The sequence below is a fragment of the Pocillopora damicornis genome, chromosome 10 (assembly GCF_964200805.1).
Source record: "Pocillopora damicornis chromosome 10, jaPocDami1.2, whole genome shotgun sequence".
NCBI lineage: Eukaryota > Metazoa > Cnidaria > Anthozoa > Scleractinia > Pocilloporidae > Pocillopora > Pocillopora damicornis.
The window spans coordinates 13,125,757-13,143,795 of record NC_142679.1 but is presented as its reverse complement, the minus strand read 5'-3'; the positions used below and the strand labels follow the sequence as shown (position 1 = coordinate 13,143,795).

At 36.3% G+C, this 18,039-nt stretch overlaps 3 protein-coding genes and 1 pseudogene across 4 annotated transcripts in view; 2 read left to right on the top strand and 2 right to left on the bottom strand.

Moving 5' to 3' along the window:
- LOC113671743 (ADP-ribosylation factor 3 pseudogene) overlaps positions 1–2 on the top strand; it is a 1,546-nt pseudogene extending 1,544 nt beyond the window's left edge. The window contains exon 1 of the transcript XR_016180262.1: positions 1–2. This exon is cut by the window's left edge and continues 1,544 nt beyond it. The product of XR_016180262.1 is annotated as an ADP-ribosylation factor 3 pseudogene (transcript).
- Positions 1–8,319, bottom strand: part of LOC113671745 (uncharacterized) — an 8,462-nt gene extending 143 nt beyond the window's left edge. The window contains exons 1-5 of the mRNA XM_027187997.2: positions 6,086–8,319; positions 4,837–5,140; positions 3,418–3,555; positions 756–1,111; positions 1–533 (exon numbers count right to left, since the gene is read on the bottom strand). The exon at positions 1–533 is cut by the window's left edge and continues 143 nt beyond it. Coding sequence (XP_027043798.2) covers positions 71–533; positions 756–1,111; positions 3,418–3,555; positions 4,837–5,140; positions 6,086–6,408 — 1,584 coding nt within the window. The 5' untranslated portion in view covers positions 6,409–8,319 and the 3' untranslated portion in view covers positions 1–70. The remainder of the gene's footprint in view (positions 534–755; positions 1,112–3,417; positions 3,556–4,836; positions 5,141–6,085) is intronic.
- On the top strand, positions 1,809–2,613 carry LOC113671742 (androgen-induced gene 1 protein). Its single transcript, XM_027187995.2, has one exon. It carries the CDS (start codon positions 1,926–1,928, stop codon positions 2,604–2,606), a length of 681 nt encoding a protein of 226 aa, XP_027043796.2. The 5' UTR covers positions 1,809–1,925; the 3' UTR covers positions 2,607–2,613.
- LOC113671741 (putative E3 ubiquitin-protein ligase UNKL) lies at positions 8,094–18,039 on the bottom strand. The gene is made up of 13 exons (XM_027187994.2): positions 17,913–18,039; positions 17,624–17,833; positions 17,237–17,505; positions 16,371–16,506; positions 14,735–14,852; positions 14,212–14,296; positions 13,743–13,792; positions 13,054–13,269; positions 12,851–12,928; positions 12,226–12,612; positions 11,275–11,604; positions 9,016–9,177; positions 8,094–8,654 (listed from the first exon to the last, which is right to left on the bottom strand). Exons 1-13 carry the CDS (start codon positions 18,017–18,019, stop codon positions 8,478–8,480), a joined length of 2,325 nt encoding a protein of 774 aa, XP_027043795.2. The 5' UTR covers positions 18,020–18,039; the 3' UTR covers positions 8,094–8,477.

The window sequence follows — 18,039 nt, the reverse complement described above, 5'->3', positions numbered from 1 at the left end:
AATGAAGTCAAGCACTTAACAGATGATTTGTCTGAAAGCATGTAATTTAATAATTACCAGTACATGCTGGTTATTTATCAGTGTAATTTTGCAAATCATCCATATCAATATCAAAGTCTTTATAATTAACTCTAGGCCATATCTTGAAATCTTTCCAGGAAAGGTCACTCTGTTGACTAAACATTTTCACTGGAAAATTATCCCTTGTCATTTGTATTAACAAATCTTGCGATCTGGGATCTATCAATGCATTTCCTCTCAGTTCCTCAAGAACAACATGAAGGTTTGACAAGTCAACAAAATTTGATGAAACTGCTAAAGAATCTTCCAAGTTTTCCACTCTGTGTGGGCAGCCATAAGGAACAAACAACAGCTCACCAGGTTCTAAAATGCATTGACGAGGCACTGCTGACATCAACAGGGGAAATTTATCAAGATCAGGACAACTCAGGTCTACATCAAATGCAAGGTCAAGTGAATCCTGGTAGTGTGGATAAAGTAATGGAATGTCTTCTCTCTGGAAGAATGTCCACCTATAGTGAAAAGAGATTATTGGTCATTATAAAACCAATTGCTGAAAAAAATAAAAACAGCCTTCTTGCAGATCTCTTGCAGACTTGACCCAAACTTAAACCCTCGGCAAAGAAACACTTATGTGGCAGCATAATGATAATGAAGGCCTCCTCCCAGCCTATCACATGATATCACTTGCAACTATCTCAATTATAAGCAATTTTGAGTAAGTATACCTTTACCTTTTTCTGCCCTGGAATAGTGCCATCCAGAAATTTGAACCAAATGCGTCAACATGAAGGTCACTGTGCAATCCTTTAGGTGCAATAAAAAGACTTGGCCAACTATCCCGGTATAATGATCCTGGGGTAGTTCTCTGCAAGAAATCTCCTGCAAAATACTTGGGAATCTTTAGTTCTTCTGCTAAGTCAGGAGCGTGTGTTGGTATGCTCCAATCAAACAAGTAAAGTGGTTCCTTTAATGTTTGCAGGGAGTCGATAAACTCAGATACTTTCATGTTACCAGCTGGTTCAAGCTTTGCCCATTCTGTGGATTCTTTCACCATTCTTTTGAATGTTGCTGTCTTGTTACCAATTGCCTGCAATAGCGAGCATGAAAGATGAGTCTAGAGAGCTTTCTCTAAATAAATAGATGACAAAAGGTAAAAAACATCCCTTCTGTGGGCATGAGACAATGATGGGGGCTATCACCGACAAGCCCACATAGCAACTGAATATTTTTTAGGTTTCTTTTTCGCCGTGTGACAAGCACGTGCTGCGTAAGAGACGCTCAAAAGTCGCTGTTTGTCTAACACTTTTATTTCTTTTCTTTTCGTGTTCTAAGAAAGCTTAGTTCCTCTCTCCACTTACAATCAAAACTTTCAAATCTGACAAGTAGCACTCATGCCAATATTTATTTTATTTTATTTTTTAATCAAAATTCTTTCAAGAGCATGAACTGTTTTCTACAAAGAGTGAACAAACAAACAAACAAAAACATCACGGAACGCGTTCTTTAAAAGTTGACACTACTTTCTAACAATAAATGTTTTATTTATCATGTTTCCAGCCGTTAGGTGGCGAGAACTTAAGACATATCACAGTTTCGTGGTGTCTGCAGAGAAATATATCGGAGAGGTTGAGTTATCGGAAATATTAAGGAGTGAAACGGTGAAGAAGAAAAAATTATCATTTCCATCCTGATGCGTCAAGAAATAATTTTTGATCTCTGAAGAACGCTTGATGTGCTAAGAAAATTCGACCATAATTGTTTTCCTTTGTTTTGTTCAAACACGTTTGAAAAGTCTGTCACATGACCCCGACATGTTCGTGACATTTATACAACGCGTGTAATAATATCAGTCCAAAGTTTCATCTTCCGGGAAAACAAACGCATCGTGGAGTTGATTCAAAATGGCAGGTGTTTGGGGCCCTTTCCTGTTTCACTATTTGTGTTTTATGGTGCATTTGATTGGAGTAACGTACTATATGACAGAAATTCACCTTCCAGTTCACCAAACCTACGGAGGAAGATTCAAATTCTTAACTTTTATCAACATGCTGTTACACTTTGGGTACTTCAACATTGCCGCTGTCACAGAATTTCACGAGATCATTAAGAAGCGAAAGAGCCACATCTTCGCGTCCGTTTGCGACCACATGTTTGCTTGCTTTGTGTTCCCGGTCGGAACGACAGTGAGCTTGTTATTTTGGGGTCTTTACGCTGCCGATCCAAACTCTTGTCAAACACCAGAAGAAGCGAAACAAATTCCCGCGTTGCATAATCATTACATGCATACATTCCCTTTAGTGACAATCTTGGAACTATGTTTTATTCGCCACGAATACCCGACTAAGAAGAAAGCTATGGTTTCTGTCGTAGGATTTGCAGCTTGTTACATTCTCTGGGTTCTGTGGATAGCATTTGCAGCAGATATTTGGGTGTATCCATTTTTAGAGAAGTTAGATGCGCTCTCTATTGCTGCATTTTTCGCGTTTTCTGTTGGAGTCTTCATATTCATTTACCACATTGGAGAGTGGGTGGCTCAATGGAGATGGGGACGAGGTGTTTCAGTGGAAAAGAAAAAACTCTAAGTAAGCTGTAATTAAAAAAATTGTAGGGATGAATTTTTAAGTGCGTTATAAAAAAGACATGGCGTGACACACTGTACCCAAATTAATTGATATTTCTTGGAAACGAGAAGAGGGAGCGGTTTTGGATCATAACAGCAACCTCTGACGGATACCTTCTCCGCTCGAAAATGAAAAGAAATGCTAACACTAGGTAAAGTTCCTGTAAGTAGTTATTGCATTTAATTGTCACTACAATTTAAGAGAAGTAATTTTGCCAAAGAAATGTTACAAAAATAAATACATAGCATAGAGACCAAGCCATAGAAAGTCATAGATTTTACTAATACAGGAATCATTGTAGCATCTTAAATAAAACAGCACTTACAGTTGAAGTTCTCTTTCAATATGCCCCTGCTAAACAATTATGAGAGGCAGGAAGGCATTTAAATCTCAGTGGCTGTGGAGTGTCCACAATTTCTAGAAAAATATGCCCCCAGTTACCCTCAGAAGCTTTCACCAGAGGTAGTTGTCTTTCTGCCCTCCAACTGAATTTTTTACAAATACTAAAGGGAAACTGATTTTAAAAGAGATGCATTTATTCCTGGAACAATTTTAAACACATTTTCATCTCTGTCAACAAAAAGTATTAATAAAAACTTAGAGCTTACTGCATTCTGAGATTTCAAAGATAAACATAACACTTTGAAAATTGCCTTTGGATAGATGTAAATTTCAAGTATGAATTTCTTATTGCTAATAGTAAAATGATGGGGAATTGTTTTAGTCCCTCTAATTGCATCACATGAAAAACAGTGTTGAAAATAACATTCACCTCTTTTATATGCTTAAAGTCCCAAGGGGCAGTAGTCATGGTAACCACCAGTCCTGTGATAATAACAGGGGTACCAGTCATACAATACTCAAACAAAAACTGTTTTGCTCCCAGAGTATTGCAGTGACGCCTCTCTACCTGAAAAGATAAAAAATAAATGAGTTCAAGGGAAGAAGGGGTACCTGGAATTATGCCCTATGCTATATTTGACGAAAATCTATTCCTCCCTCTGGTATAAGGGAATAAAGAACTGCATGGAAGCAGAATCTAGCTCTCAATCAAGGTCACTAAGGCCCAATTTACAGTTAAAAATATATTTTTGAAGGAACCATGACTAGCTTATTTGGACATGATTTTAGAGGTGGATACAATAAGAACTGCCAGCACTAGACAAGCAAATCACCAAATTTACACTCTGTGCAAGGCTTATGGTTCTGAAAGATACCCTTGACAGTAATATATCACACTCTGTATACCACTGAACACCCCCAAAACCACACCCTGCTGGATATCACATATCTGTTTTTTATCCTTGAGGAAGATCTGCTTACATAACCTAATTAAGGACCTTTACCCTTTAACTCCTATGAGTGAACAAGACAGAATTTCTCTTTACAATATCAATAAAATATCAACCAGACAAGTGATGAAAATAAAGAAAAATATCAATTTGGGGATAATTAGTTGATCCAATACTAAATTCTTTGAACAAACATAAGAATTGTATGGTTGACAATAAGGAGAATTACAAATTTGATCTCGGAGTTGAAGGGTTAACTGCTAAATGACATGGCTTTTTAACTCTCTGGCAGAAAGATATTTCATTGTAGTATCATAAAATAGATTCCATGTTGCTACCTGTGCATTTGTCTGTACAGCAATAGATCATAGATGATGTCAAAATGTGGTAAGAACAAAAAATGTGGCTCAAGTGTGTCACTGATGTACTTATTACAAATTGACATCTTCTGTGATCTTTTACTGTGCAGACCCAAGACAACATAGAATATATGTGTCTGATGTGATAAAAAAGCAAAATGTTGTTAGTATTGACATCTCCTTAGCATCTGTCCTCCCTAGACAATATAATTATGCTAGAACGACTCAAAATAACTTTACATTTCAGCTTACCATTTAAGCATCATGTATTCAGTGATCATAAAATTCTCAATGTAAGTATACCAGCAAGATAATGTCACTCAGTCATTTTCATTTCCATCATCTTCCTCAATATCTGCCTGGAAGGCAGCCTACTAATTGGGGGCCACAAAATAGGGTTTTAATGTGGTGTAGTCTCCAGACCCTAAGAAACAGTCAGTGACTACAATTTTGGTATGGTTGTGATCTGAACAACTTTGCCGACCAAATTCAGGTCACAAGGCTCTTCATTTTTTTCCCTGTCAAGGCATCTCAACTCACCTCTACTGACTCAGGCATCTTATGATCAGGAGAAGGATGTGGTAAAAAATGTTCCTGAAGACTTCTTTTTTTATCCTCCAGCTCTTTACTTCGTTGTACTTTCAAATACAGCCATGCTATATTCTTATCCAGTGGATCAAGCTTTGTGGCAACTTCAAGACTACTCAGAGCTGAACAAGTGTCTTTAAGCAAGTCATAGTAGGATGCTAGTGCAGCATGATGTGTAGCACTTGCAGGATGTAATATTATCTCCTTTTTCAGCTGGTTGATTTGCTCCTTTAAGTATGCTTTTCCTGTGGGGAGGCTGTTTGAAAAGAAAAAACAAAGTCCACTACATGATGGCAGATGTATTTTGTATGCATATATTTTAGCCTTGCTGGCCTCACTTTAATCCTTTGACTCCTGAGAGTGACTGGCTTCTAATTTCTCCTCACAGGATCACCCTTGAATTGCACATTACCATTAGGAGAAAAGGAGAAATGATTGCCATCTAAAGAAGCTCTTGATTGTTAAACAATTTCTCCTTGTCAGCTCCTTGCAAAATGTAGAGAACAGTATGGAGAATAAGCATTCTGATGTTAGGGTGTAAAGGGTTAAAGGAAAATTTTCAGTTTATCCAGGTTGACATTGTCAATTTTGATAAACTGAACTGTTCTCTACATTTAGCAAGGAGCTGACAAGGAGAAATTGTAGATTTGGAGGGCTACTTTCATGGTTAAAAAAAGGAATAAAATTACCGCTGCCCAATTTTGAAAGAGGTCTGTAGAACAAAAAATATAAATGAACGATGTGGAAATCTTGGAGTAGGGCAAGTTTTGTAAAAGAAAGCTTATAAGAAATGTTACAGCTCTTTGATTTCAAATCTCTCTTTTTGTAAAACAGTAGTAGAATCCTTTCAAATACCAAATAGTAACCACAATTCTACTCAGGAAATAAGCAGCATGAAAATTTCCATTTGACTTCTCAGTTTTGATTGGTAGATCCTCATGTGGTAAGTGTTTGTATTTTTATGTCAATCTTTAATTAAAGCAAGTAAACTAAAACCAGTATGTCTAATGTTATTGTATTTTAAATGCCACTCTCCATACCCATTGGTAAAATTGAACATTGGAAATGTTACCCTTTTTGGACAAAGTCCATACCCACACTCCATCAGAGGAAACCTCCCCCCCCCCCCCCCCATCCAAATCACCTCGTTCTCACCTCAGACTCCCATAACTGGCCTCATTATCGTTTTAACAAAACCTACCCAGCAACATATTTCAGAACTGTATTAGGGTTAACCGATTTTGGAATGCTTGTAAAATCTTTTAATCCAGGCTCCTTTTGTCTTTCTCTCCACCACTTTGCCAGAGCGGGCCGAGCCCATAAAACTCTTTCTCCCTCATAATTATCTTGCACACTGGGTTGTCTTCTGTCCTCTGCACGATCCAATCTCTGTCTTTTTACCTGAATTAATTGTTCAGATTCTTCTCTAATATCATTTGCTGGAGGCCATTCGCTAAGATATTCCCTGTCGTTTGAGAGATCAACCAATTTTTCAGCTGTCAAGGAGACGAGGGGATCCGCCATCTTGAATATGTAAACTTGGTTTCAGTCTACGTCGGCATGTAGGACTAAAATATCTTAGCTACAAAATCTCTGGTCAAATCCACAACGTCATCTTGCGTGTTTGACTAATAAATGGATAATTTTCAAACAGGACAGAACTGAGGTCAGGAAGAAAGCAACACATCTCGTCGTGTTCCATGTTTACAAGTTAGAAACGAAAGAGAGACCTGATCCCTTCCCCAACTCCGACAAACATTGATAATAAGGAGCCCTGCGAGCGAGCCCACCCCTTGGAGGGCTTGCTGGCAGGCTATGTTAAGGGCGCTTTACATGTTTGTGTATTTTTCAGCGCAGAAAAAGAAGACATTAACAATGACGGGCAGAAAAAAAAAGGAAACCAAGTTACAAACTCAACAATTTACGCCAGTAAGCGGCGAACGAAGAACTGATTAACTCTTCCTGTAGCCATCTATCGATAGTTTGGGTTCAAGTAGATCAGTTATGTAAAGTCTTATTGTTGTCTGCAGTTGTCGCCGCTTGAAGATTTGAGTGACGCCAGCAAGAATTATGTGACATCCCATCAGTAATTCCTAGTTCATATTGAAATGTCTTTTTCACGTACGCAGTTTTTCCTGAATATTTAGTTAAAAGATCATGGCTTAACACTATAGTCGTATACATCTGAGAAGAACCAACCAACCATCAAAAGAAACCTAGCACACTTTTCCCTATAAGGGAATACGAGGCAAAATGTCAGGAAACAGTGGGAAGGGAAGAAAATTACTTTTGAAAAACAAGGACAAAATTCAATTTTTTTAAGGAAAAGGTAACATGAAGACTTTCTGAGAGGGGCTGGGGACGGGGATGTGTGGAGCTACTCTTGTAAAGTAACATTTTTTTCATCACTTGCTTAGGGCACCTCGAGTTAATTTTTTGTTTAGTTACGTCATTGCTAGTGTTTCAAAATTATTATATAAATCACACTGCTATAACAATTACATTCTTATGGCTTTAGGTTGGTCTGAGAAAAGGGATTCCCCTGAATCTAAGACTGATAAGAAGCATACCTCCCATGTGCAGGTATAAGGAACAAAACGTTTTGATTTAATTTTTCCAGAACAGTTAGATGGCCCAAAGCGTTTAATTTGCTTAAGTTTTGTGAAACCAAAACCTAAGTTACCTGAACCACCAATCAGTGCAAAGAAAAATATTAGGAGCCCATTTGAACAAAAAGCAAAAAAAAAAAAAACAGGCAGTGTTTCAGTAAAGAAAAACGTAAATGGACACGTGCTGTTTACTTTCCTTTCTACATCTCGATTGAGAGGATGGCAAACTTTTTTAAAGGCCATCCTGATGCAAAAGTGAAGCAATACCAACGTTTAACCCTTTAACCCCTAAGAGTGATTAGTAACTATTTTCTCCTGTCAGTATCACTGCCAAATTAAACATCGAGATCACGAGAATATAAGAAAATGATTGCCAACTATAGAGGCCCTTGATTGTTAAACAAATCCTCTTTGTCAGCACCATAGGAAATACCTAGAGAACAGTATGGAGAAAATTTATACTGATGTAAAGGGTTAAATCCTGGATAGTTTTCCATACTCAACTCAAAATTGCTTTGGTAATTCAACAAAGAAACTGAGGGAGAAGGTGGAGTAAGAAGAAATTTTTCAGAAGGCTTGATTCCCAAAACTACTATCAAGTTTTGAAATGACAGCTGTTTTTAATTCCTCTCTCTCAGACTGTCTTGTAATGGACAACATATCTTTTGACATTTACTCTGCAATTCTTAGAATAAGAAGTGCTGATAAATACACTAAATGTACACCCAGCACGAAATGTTTGGACCTCCAAGTTCAAAATAAATTCATTACCGAAAAGGAAATAATATTATTAATAATAATAATAATAATAATTTGAAATGAAACAAGCATTCATAATCCCTAAGAAATATTCTTTGAATAATATATGCATTAATAATTATACCTTAAAAGCTAAATTCATAGATTTCTAAACATCATATCAAGTCCTAAAAGGGAATAATTGAAAACAGGCTAAACACTGCCTAACTGCAATATATTACGTCCTCAAATGGGTATATTTATCAAAGTTTTTTGTGTGATTCGAACAAGACACACTGGGCATTCCAATCTTTGTGAAGCACATGCCTCACACATTGTACAATGCGAACACGGTGCTGTCATTATGCATCTCTGTTGTTCCTCACAAAGACTACAAATTAAAGCTACTTTTCTATACATCACCTGCAAAGGGAAATAAACAAGCTCTGTTAAAAATTCTGCTCCAACTTTCCACTGAGAGTACATGCCCGTAGTTCATTTAAAGCAATTTCATGGAGTTATCACAGGTAAAGGCATTGAGATTTGAGTTTGACTTCTAAAAGTGTAAACACATGCTGACAGATCAACTCAAGTACTCCTTTAAATTTTCTCTTTCAGTTAATATGCAGACAATGGGAATGTTCATTTGACATTAAATAACTCACACTTGAATTTCACCCATTTTTTCCTGTTGTCTTAAACAATGATTAGGAATTAAACTACAAATCATACTGACTAAATGTAATATGGTCACAACATAAACATTATTGATATCACTACCCACCTGATTTAATTTTTCTAAATCTGAACTGAGCTGTCGATGAATCTGTCTCATTTCTAACAGAGGTAACTCCCCTACATCATCCACTGTGTTGAGAGTGTGAAGATGGGGGCCACCTTTAATTTCTTCCATTTCTTTTCTCAAGCTTACCACTTGAGATTCAATCTAAGAAAAAGGAAAATCAACATACAATTAAAATGTAACTATCAGCTTGTTACTATTCTTATTAAAGTAAAAAAATAATAGTTTCTTTTATCAGATTTTTAAAATCATATTATCGTGGTGTAAAAATTATTGGGCCCCCCTCCCCCCCCCAAAAAAAAAAATTGTCAAAACTTTTTTCAAAAATTTGATCTCACACTCTAAATTATGAAATTATTTGGAGTTCAGGCCAAAAATTGATATATCAAGCACACTAGGGCGGATTATTGAGTGGTTGCAGTATATACTAAGTAGCACCCCAGATGACATCATAGGAATACAGGACATTTTGCAAAAAAGACTTTTTGCACAAGTCTTTTAGCACAAGTTTTGGACTGTTTGCACAATTCTTAGTGGTCATTTTGCACAATAATTTTAAGTGAGAAACATCAATATAAAAGGTATACTAATTGATACTGATAAGACATTTCACCTTCACATATCACTTTCAATAAGATCCAATGGCAAGAACGTAGACATTTATGTAATAACTTCAACTAGATTGAAATGCTTGTGAACATGATCACTATTCTTACTTGAAGAAAGGAACAAATCTTTCTCTCTATGAAAATGTAAAGAACTCCCTATTCAAAACGATTACTTCCTTTACTTTTCCTTTGTTAAACAAAAAACCTTTCAGTTTTGACAGTACATCATCCACTACAAACAAACGAATATGACGACCCAACACTAAGGACGCCATGTTGATTTCAAAAGTAATTGTCACCAATCCACCCTCCTCTGAAGTCAAAGTAAAAACCTGCAAACTGTTTCACTTTTTATTTAAAAGGAGAAAAGACCTATCTACAAAATTTGTGTAAATATATAAAATTCAAGTTCATGGCCATGTTAGCCAAGGAATCATGCATATTTTAACTCGCTACTTGGTCAAGACTCGTAGAAATTTAGCCCTTTCCTACATTCATTTAAGCTATAGTACATCTAAATTTCTTTATTTGCTTTGATCTTAAGCTTGTATGATTACTTATTGAACGGCTAGCATATAATCTTTGAATTATTTTGAATTCTTGAAACTTTCGTGAAATCATTTGTTTACATCATGGTTGCTATGACGCTTATCGATCAATACTGAACTCTCCATCGCTCAGGTAATTGTTATTAGAATAATTTGAAAGGTTACTACTTGATAGATGTATTAAACTTTATGATCTTTGAAATCATTACAGATCGAACTTGTCTTTCTACAAGATCACTAGTTACTACCTACACTGACACATTCAAGTTGTCAAATCACAACACTTGCATGTGCCGACATTTGATCTGAATCACTCTCTGAATATCGAGTTATTAATGTTGAACTGTTTTTGCTGTACATATTACCAGTATGCCTAATTTTCATTATATAACAGAGATATAAGGAGCAAGTTTTCAATAGCTTTATTTGAAACTCTTACAGATTGATAAAACATGCTATTTGAAGGCGATCAAACAAGGAGGGAAGACTGGTGACAATTACTTTTGAAATCAACATGGTGTCCTTAGCGTGGGTTGTCATGTTTGCATGTTAACTTTGCAGTGGATGATACTGTCAAAACTAAAAGGTTTTTCATTCAACAAAGAAAACATTATAGAAGTAGTCGTTTGAATAGTGAGTTCTTTACATTTTCATGGAGAGAGATTTGTACCTTTCCTTTCTTCAAGAAAGAATAGTGATTGTGTTCACAAGCATTTTGATCTAGTTGAAGTTATTATGTAAATAAATGTCTATGTTCTCGCCGTTGGATCATGTGAAGGTAAAATGTCTTATCAGTATCAATCAGTATACCTTTTATATTGATGTTTCTCACTTATGATTATTGTGCAAAATGACCACTAAGAACTGTGTGAACAGTCCAAAACTTGTGCTAAAAGACTTGTGTGAAAAGTCTTTTGTGCGAAATGTCCAGTTACCCATCATAGACATTCCAAGAGGGATGGGCAAGTTTAACTAACATTTAAAAGTTAAGTTTCAAATTAGGAAATCATGGACTTTTTTCCTTAATACTAACAACAAATTCTTGATGGATATTCTAAATAACACTTCTGTTCAAATTAATTTACCTCTTCCTTTTTCATAATGGCTTCTACTTTTCCTTGCTCGGCTTCCTTTGCCTTTTTTGCTGATTCTTCTGCCTCCTTCTTCCAGGCATCACAAGCCTGCTTTGCTTGAGCCCAGGACTCTTCCCATGAAGCCAGCTTGGTTTTGGCAGCCATGAGATCTTCACTAAGTCGCTGAATTTCACTTGAACTGTTACTGAGACCCAGTGGTGATGATAGCTGGGGAGAGCCTATTGATTTGGGTGAGTGGAGCTGAGCTGTAAGTGGATCCAAAACAGAGGAATGTAGACTACTACCCCTTACTAATGGACTGGCACGGTAAGGATTACAGCCCTGTGCAAAAGAAAAATAACACATCAAATTACAGCGTCAACAGAATTGCATTTATCTAGGACCTGCTGTGCATATTTGAAGACTTCATCCCAACGAGTACCAAGTTAAATGAAATATTACCACAACATGCCTCATATAAATCCAAGTCACTCAAATTCCATTGTAACAGTAAATAAGTTTACAAGACTTTATGTCAACAGCAATGGTGACCTGAATGTGTTTTCTAGGCAAATTTCAATATTATTTTCTATCCTAGTTTTACCCAGTCACAGTGTAATATGAATGACTGGAGTCCTGTTGGAATACTTTTTAACTTTCCCATGATCACTTTGTCACTCTTACATAATGAATTCCCATAAACACTATCAGAGAGACTAAACAGCCTTGTTAAAGAAACATAATTAATTCAAATTGTATCAGATACAAACAACATTTTGTGCTAAACAGAAAAAAAGCACCCTTCTCCTCTTAAAGAGTGGAAACAACTCTTAAAACCAGGTCCAAAGCATCTGCAAAAGTTACCTGGAGTATAGCCCTTTTTCTAAACTATTTTGAGGCTTTACTTTCTTTTCAGCTTTTCTTAGCTAAATTTTTTCGCTATAGACTGTTAAATGTAAGTACCTTTTGTCCTGATATTAACTGTGAGGTGGAACCATAAGATGAGGAAAACTGTCCTAATGGTGAAGTGGGTGATTGAGTGAATGGTTGGGGTGAGCCTGGGCCTGTATCAGCCCCAGGTATGGTAACAGGTGCTGAGCACATTGGATTTATGTTAAGTGCTGACAGAGAATCTCCTATTGTTGATGACACTGGTGAAGCATTGTTGAGCTCTTTCTCTAATTCAGTAACATCAAAGTCATCTAGATTAAGGTCATCAAGGGCACTCTCCACCACAGACTCCACAGTGTCAGCAGCAGGGTAGAAGGGTGGTGCACTGGCTGATACTGATGACAAATTGGATGAGGCAGAACTGGCCATAGAGAAGGACTGTCTTGTGCTAACTACATTCTGAAAGAGAGAAAAGTTGTAATCTGCAGTGCACATGTTTATTCCAATAACACAAGGATGCCCTTATCTACATGATGATTAGTGGTCATACCATAAAAAAATTTCATATTAGCATGTGTTTATATCATTAATATACACCCAGTTCACAACATTTCACAAACAAAAGGCAAAGTTCATAAAGTTTGCTTTGATTCTATTTGAAAGCAAAACTGACCTAGAAAGAACTTTAAGTGCATACCTGCTTCCTTCGGGCTTTCTCTATGTCATCTAAAGTAGGGTCATTTTCGATTGATAACAGTTGTTTTCTTATGAATGCCTAGGGAGAGAGTATTACATTGTTACATAAAAAAGAAAAAAGGTTACATGAGGATTTTAATCATCACCTATAACGGAAATTAGCAAAAGGCACTAAACATTATTATTTACAGTTTTTCTACTAGCCTGATGTTCATCTTCTCTACTTCCACTTCGCTCAGAACGTTCTGAACCAGGAGCTTTAGGATATAAACTACAAGGAGTGGATGGTTCACTAGAGTACGACCCTCCTGATGATGTTGACATGGATCGTGTAGGTTTGCTGATAGTCTGTGATAAACTTGCTATAAAACCAACTCCATTATCAACAGGACTTAATGGTGATGGAGGCATTGAATAAAACTGTGAAGTAATCATGAACAGGATACTGTTACTTACCAAAGCATTATTTTCTAACCAGTAGCCATCAAACTTATGCAAATCAGGTACACTAAGTTTGCAGATGTGCTAAATAGCCCGCAAAAAACATAGTTTTTCTACATTTCCATAGCACAAAGCAAATGGGAGTCTCACTGCTTCCTTGGCTCTAGTCTATCACAGGTTACTCAATCACTTTTTAAATTTCCCTTGACAATTTGCAGATACTTACTGATAAATTTAACTAATGTATGTAACAACATTACCATAAAGAACATAAAACTTTGACAACCATCAAGTGCAAAGGCTTAATCCTATATCTCTTGATGTGTATTCTCCAACTATGAGTAAACCATTGGGGTAACAATGGTTTACAAGTAATTGTATTCCATAAAGAGGAAACAAGATGACCCTACACTGTAAAACTTTTTTTGCATTTTATGATCAGTATTTAGTACCTGACTAAAACTTTGCTCCCCATTTGCTTCTTTAGTGGTAACAGTATCCTCTGTGGACAAACAAATCATTTAAACTTAACCTTTTTTATTAAGTTTGTTTAATCTTGTTTGCTGTAAATGCAAGACCAAAAAAAAAAAGACAAAATTATTACATAGTGATTTTAAAAAAAGACTTCTAGATAACCTTGTGAGAAAACAATTCAAGTACATTGTGAGAGAACATTTCAACTTAAATATTGCCTGCCAATAGACAATTGAGCCAAACCAATAAGCTGTTACAAACTGTTTCAACATGTGACCTGTTTATTTAAATCAGATGATTATCTCATGATGATTTAAAATAAAAGTAAATGTCTGGTGTTGAAAACTAAAGTAGACGACATTTAAAAGTGACTCATTGGTCATTTTTGTGAGAATTAAAAAAGAAAAGAAAGCGCATGTCAAGCCTAAGTCAGGTCCAAATACTTACGGTCTACATGTGCAAATGCACAGAAAGGTCCTCTGGGACAATAGCCTGTCTGTTGCATATCATTACATTTTGTTGACTTGTAAATCTGTCACAAATATCATAAAATAAATGACTTTCTTATATATTATGTAATTAGCCACCTCTGCGCTGACAAGGGGAACATAATGCATGCCAGGAAAGTGTAATGTTCATTTTGTGAAAAAATCTGTCATCAGTTCAGTGAGACAAGAGCGCTTGTTGATTTTTTTTATTATATCTAATTTCATCAAGTCTCACTAATCTTCAAAGACACCGTCATCTTACCTGAGCAAGAAAAATTCTTGTCAGGCATAACATCTGACAATCTTTTCAATTTACAAGCCACAATAGCACAAACAACTGAAAGTAACTTTCATTCATTCTTGAAATCAGTTGCATCTTTAATGACTATCAATGCAGACCTTAACTACATCATTCAACACTCTTCACTAGAGTCAATCCAGGAAACTTTCAAAGATTTATTAACAATAATATTACAACACACCTCTGGGTGAAATTGTTGTTCTGTTCTTGTGTGACAATAAGGGCAACCATCTCCACTCTCACAATTTGTTGGCTCTCCCCATTCATCACCATGCTTCACATGAGGACAAGGAGTTGATCTTGAAATCAAATCAAATGAAAGAAATAAACTGGTCTGTTAATGATTATACTGGTCTAAATAATAGCTGCTTCAAAATACATGAATACTGAGAGACAGAGACCATTGTATTCATAATATTTGAAAAAGAGACTACATGCAATATCAAGAGCAAAATTATCCCACTTTTCAACCTAATGATATCACTCTCCTAGCACAAAACAAACCACTTCAGAAGCATTTTGAAAGTTTGTTTTCTACCTGTGGACTAGTTCTATGTCAGCAGTCTTCAAGTGAACAAATAATTACACCAAGTCAAAGACAGCAAAATATTAGTTGAGTCTTAGAAAGTCAAATACATACTTTATATCACTTTATATTGGTTGGCAAACAGATGTTTATGTCCTTATCGGTTAAAGCTTAGCAGCAAGGCTGCTCTGTGTTGTAAATTTGCTTGCACTTATAATAAATGTTGTTGCAATATTCAAAGTGATGATCCAAACTGAAAATTAACTTGAAATACAGCATGTTTTGTAATTGAAAAACTACAAAGCTTCACTCGTCTTTAATCAGAATTACAAGAATAGTACTTTCTCTCACATTTTGAGATAATTTATAAGTATCTCAATTTTTCTTGGAAAATATTATGACAAGTGCTCATTAAGAGGAAACAGGAAACAAGACAAGATGTGTCTCTCTCAAAGGCATGCTTTAAGTGGCTTAAAACAAGCACCTACATGCCTTCAAAAGACTGGGTTCAAATTCTTGAAAGTTGTGTTGCTCAGACACAATCCACACCATTCTATCTCGTATCAAATTCTTTGTTAAAACTTACTCAAGAGTCGAGAGAAAAAACTGACTAAATTTCATGTTTTGCCAGAACTTTTGTTTTCTAACAATTTAGTATGATTTAATGACAGAACAGAGTACATTCATGGCATTAATGGTTGATTAAGACAACTTTGAGAAATGGGGAAACCAAACCAATGAGCAATTAAAAAATTTATAATTTTTGCTTTTATGACTACCTCTCAATAACAGAAAAAAAGTTACATTTGGCACTGGTGATGAAAAAAAAGACCAATTTTAAATCTGAAAATCACACTTAAAGAAACTTGGTCAAGTATCAGGAAAAATAAAACAAACAATGTACCGCTCAAGTTGCATGCATTTATTTCGAATGTGTTCCAGGTTAATGACAATGCAAAAATTTCTTCCTATAAAATTTCAATTTTGGCTATTTGCATGTATTTAAATTTCATTTACAGCAAATTTTTCTAAGGAAAATATGAAGCACAAGAAGTATGTCTAGAAGGAAGAGAGAGATTAAAACTTAAAACCCCTTCAAGGTGGGAGCATGGATATTTAATAGAACAACATAGATCTGTCCTTGCATGTGTGTTTTCCACAGCAAAGGAGAAAAATTGAAACATTTTTCACTTTCCTTTGCTTGCATTTTTTAATTTCAACAACCAGCATTTGTTTTTGCATTGGCATTGCATGCATGCATAAGCTGGCCTTGAGGACACTAGTACAATACCTGTATCTAAATTTCCTTGGACTGCGTCGCCTATCCCTGCTATTGTGATAGTGAGGGCAAGCATAGCCTTGTCTGCAAAGTCTTGGTGGCTTTTTGCATGGTTCAGTCTTGTAACTTGATAAAACATAGTTGGTATCTAAGAAATATCAGATAATATTCTATCAACAGCTTGTTGCCTTTTGTATATGTTCAAAAGGCTGAGATAAATTTACTGTTTACCACTATTTCACTGAGACACTGATAAATAATTACCTTGCACACAGCTCAATTTTCATCACAAAGGACAGCTACTATTTAGAGAAGGAAAACACCAGCTTCCGACAGGACACAAATAATGGTATACAATTAACCGGGGAAAGCACAAATACTTGACAGTAAACGATGTTACACTGGAAATTCCTCATCCACGAACAAAGTGGAAAAGATTAAAGATTAACTGCGATCAGATTTTAACCGTAAAGACAATAGAAGAATCCATAAATAATGAATAACTCTGTAAGAACCACAACTTTGTTAAACGGAAGAGAAATCTCTCATCACATTAGCGTTTATTAACATCAAGGAAACGAATTAATCGCCATATTTTTCAACGAAAATGAGGTTCTAACGGTGAGACGTTCGAAGATTTTGTTTTCAATGCGAATATAAGGCGAAAATATAGTAAACTCCAACGCAATTGAATTCTTATCTCTGTTTCGAGGTCGTATCATAGGGCCTCGAAGGTTACGGTCATTTGTTACCTTTAAATGCATAACAACGCGAAATGATAAAGACTGTATACTTTACGGTTGCGACCAAATCACCATGAAAGTTTAAATGAAGATAGCACTATGTACATTTAGAGCAACGTACAGTACTACACAAACCTTGCCAGCGGGGATCTTCTAGAACTGCTTTGTTATTCTCTATCCCTGCCTGACCTACTTCAGTTTCCTCCTTCTCGATGGCTTGTAATTCTCGTATATCATACACTGGTTGTCTCAGATCGAGTGGTCCATGAGCGAACGCGCAGTGTGGGCCATTTTTTACACAATATCCTCGAGTATCGGTCTCATGAACACAGGTTGCAGTTTTATAGTAACGAAGATGGTATCGACGTTCCACATCGCCAGCTACGCGGTGTAAATAGGGACAGCTGAAAGAGAAAAGGACTTTGAGTCAGCAATTCATCACCCGTACCAAAAATAAACAGTATAAGGCCTCCAGTCCGTAAATAAACGAGGCAGATGCAAGCAAAAATCCCTGGTACGTACTCATCTCCGGACGGGCAAATCCCTGACGTTTCATCGTACTGAGTGCAGTAAACATCAGGACTATAATTGAAAGTGCCATCCCTTTTCTTTTTCGGTCTCCTCCTTCTTTGATTCATGAAGTGCCAGTGAAAACAGGTGAAGGGTCTGTGAGCTGTACACTTGTGCTGTAGAAATAGTGGACATTGCTCGACCCGAAACTCCTTCAGGTACCTGGACGATTCGAAAGGAAAAAAATTATGACAACACGTAAAAACGTTCGCAAAACAAAGAAAATCACAAATACACCTACGTGTAATGGAAAGGCTTCTCCGGCTGTGTTTGAGAAAGGGCAGCTAATTTATTTTCGGAAGAAATGATGGTACTGGAAGAAGTCATTACAGGATCAGAGGACGACATGTTGTTTTGGGGACGTGAGA

Excerpts from the sequence above, each read along its gene's own strand:
- LOC113671742 (XM_027187995.2), top strand. The coding sequence starts at position 1,926 with ATGGCAGGTGTTTGGGGCCCTTTCCTGTTTCACTATTTGTGTTTTATG.
- LOC113671741 (XM_027187994.2), bottom strand. The coding sequence starts at position 18,019 with ATGTCGTCCTCTGATCCTGTAATGACTTCTTCCAGTACCATCATTTCT. Across the intron at positions 16,507-17,236 it reads AGAAGATCCCCGCTGGCAAG|ATACCAACTATGTTTTATCA; the intron begins GTTTGTGTAGTA and ends GATATTTCTTAG. Across the intron at positions 13,793-14,211 it reads TGCATTTGCACATGTAGACC|AGGATACTGTTACCACTAAA; the intron begins GTAAGTATTTGG and ends GTTTGTCCACAG.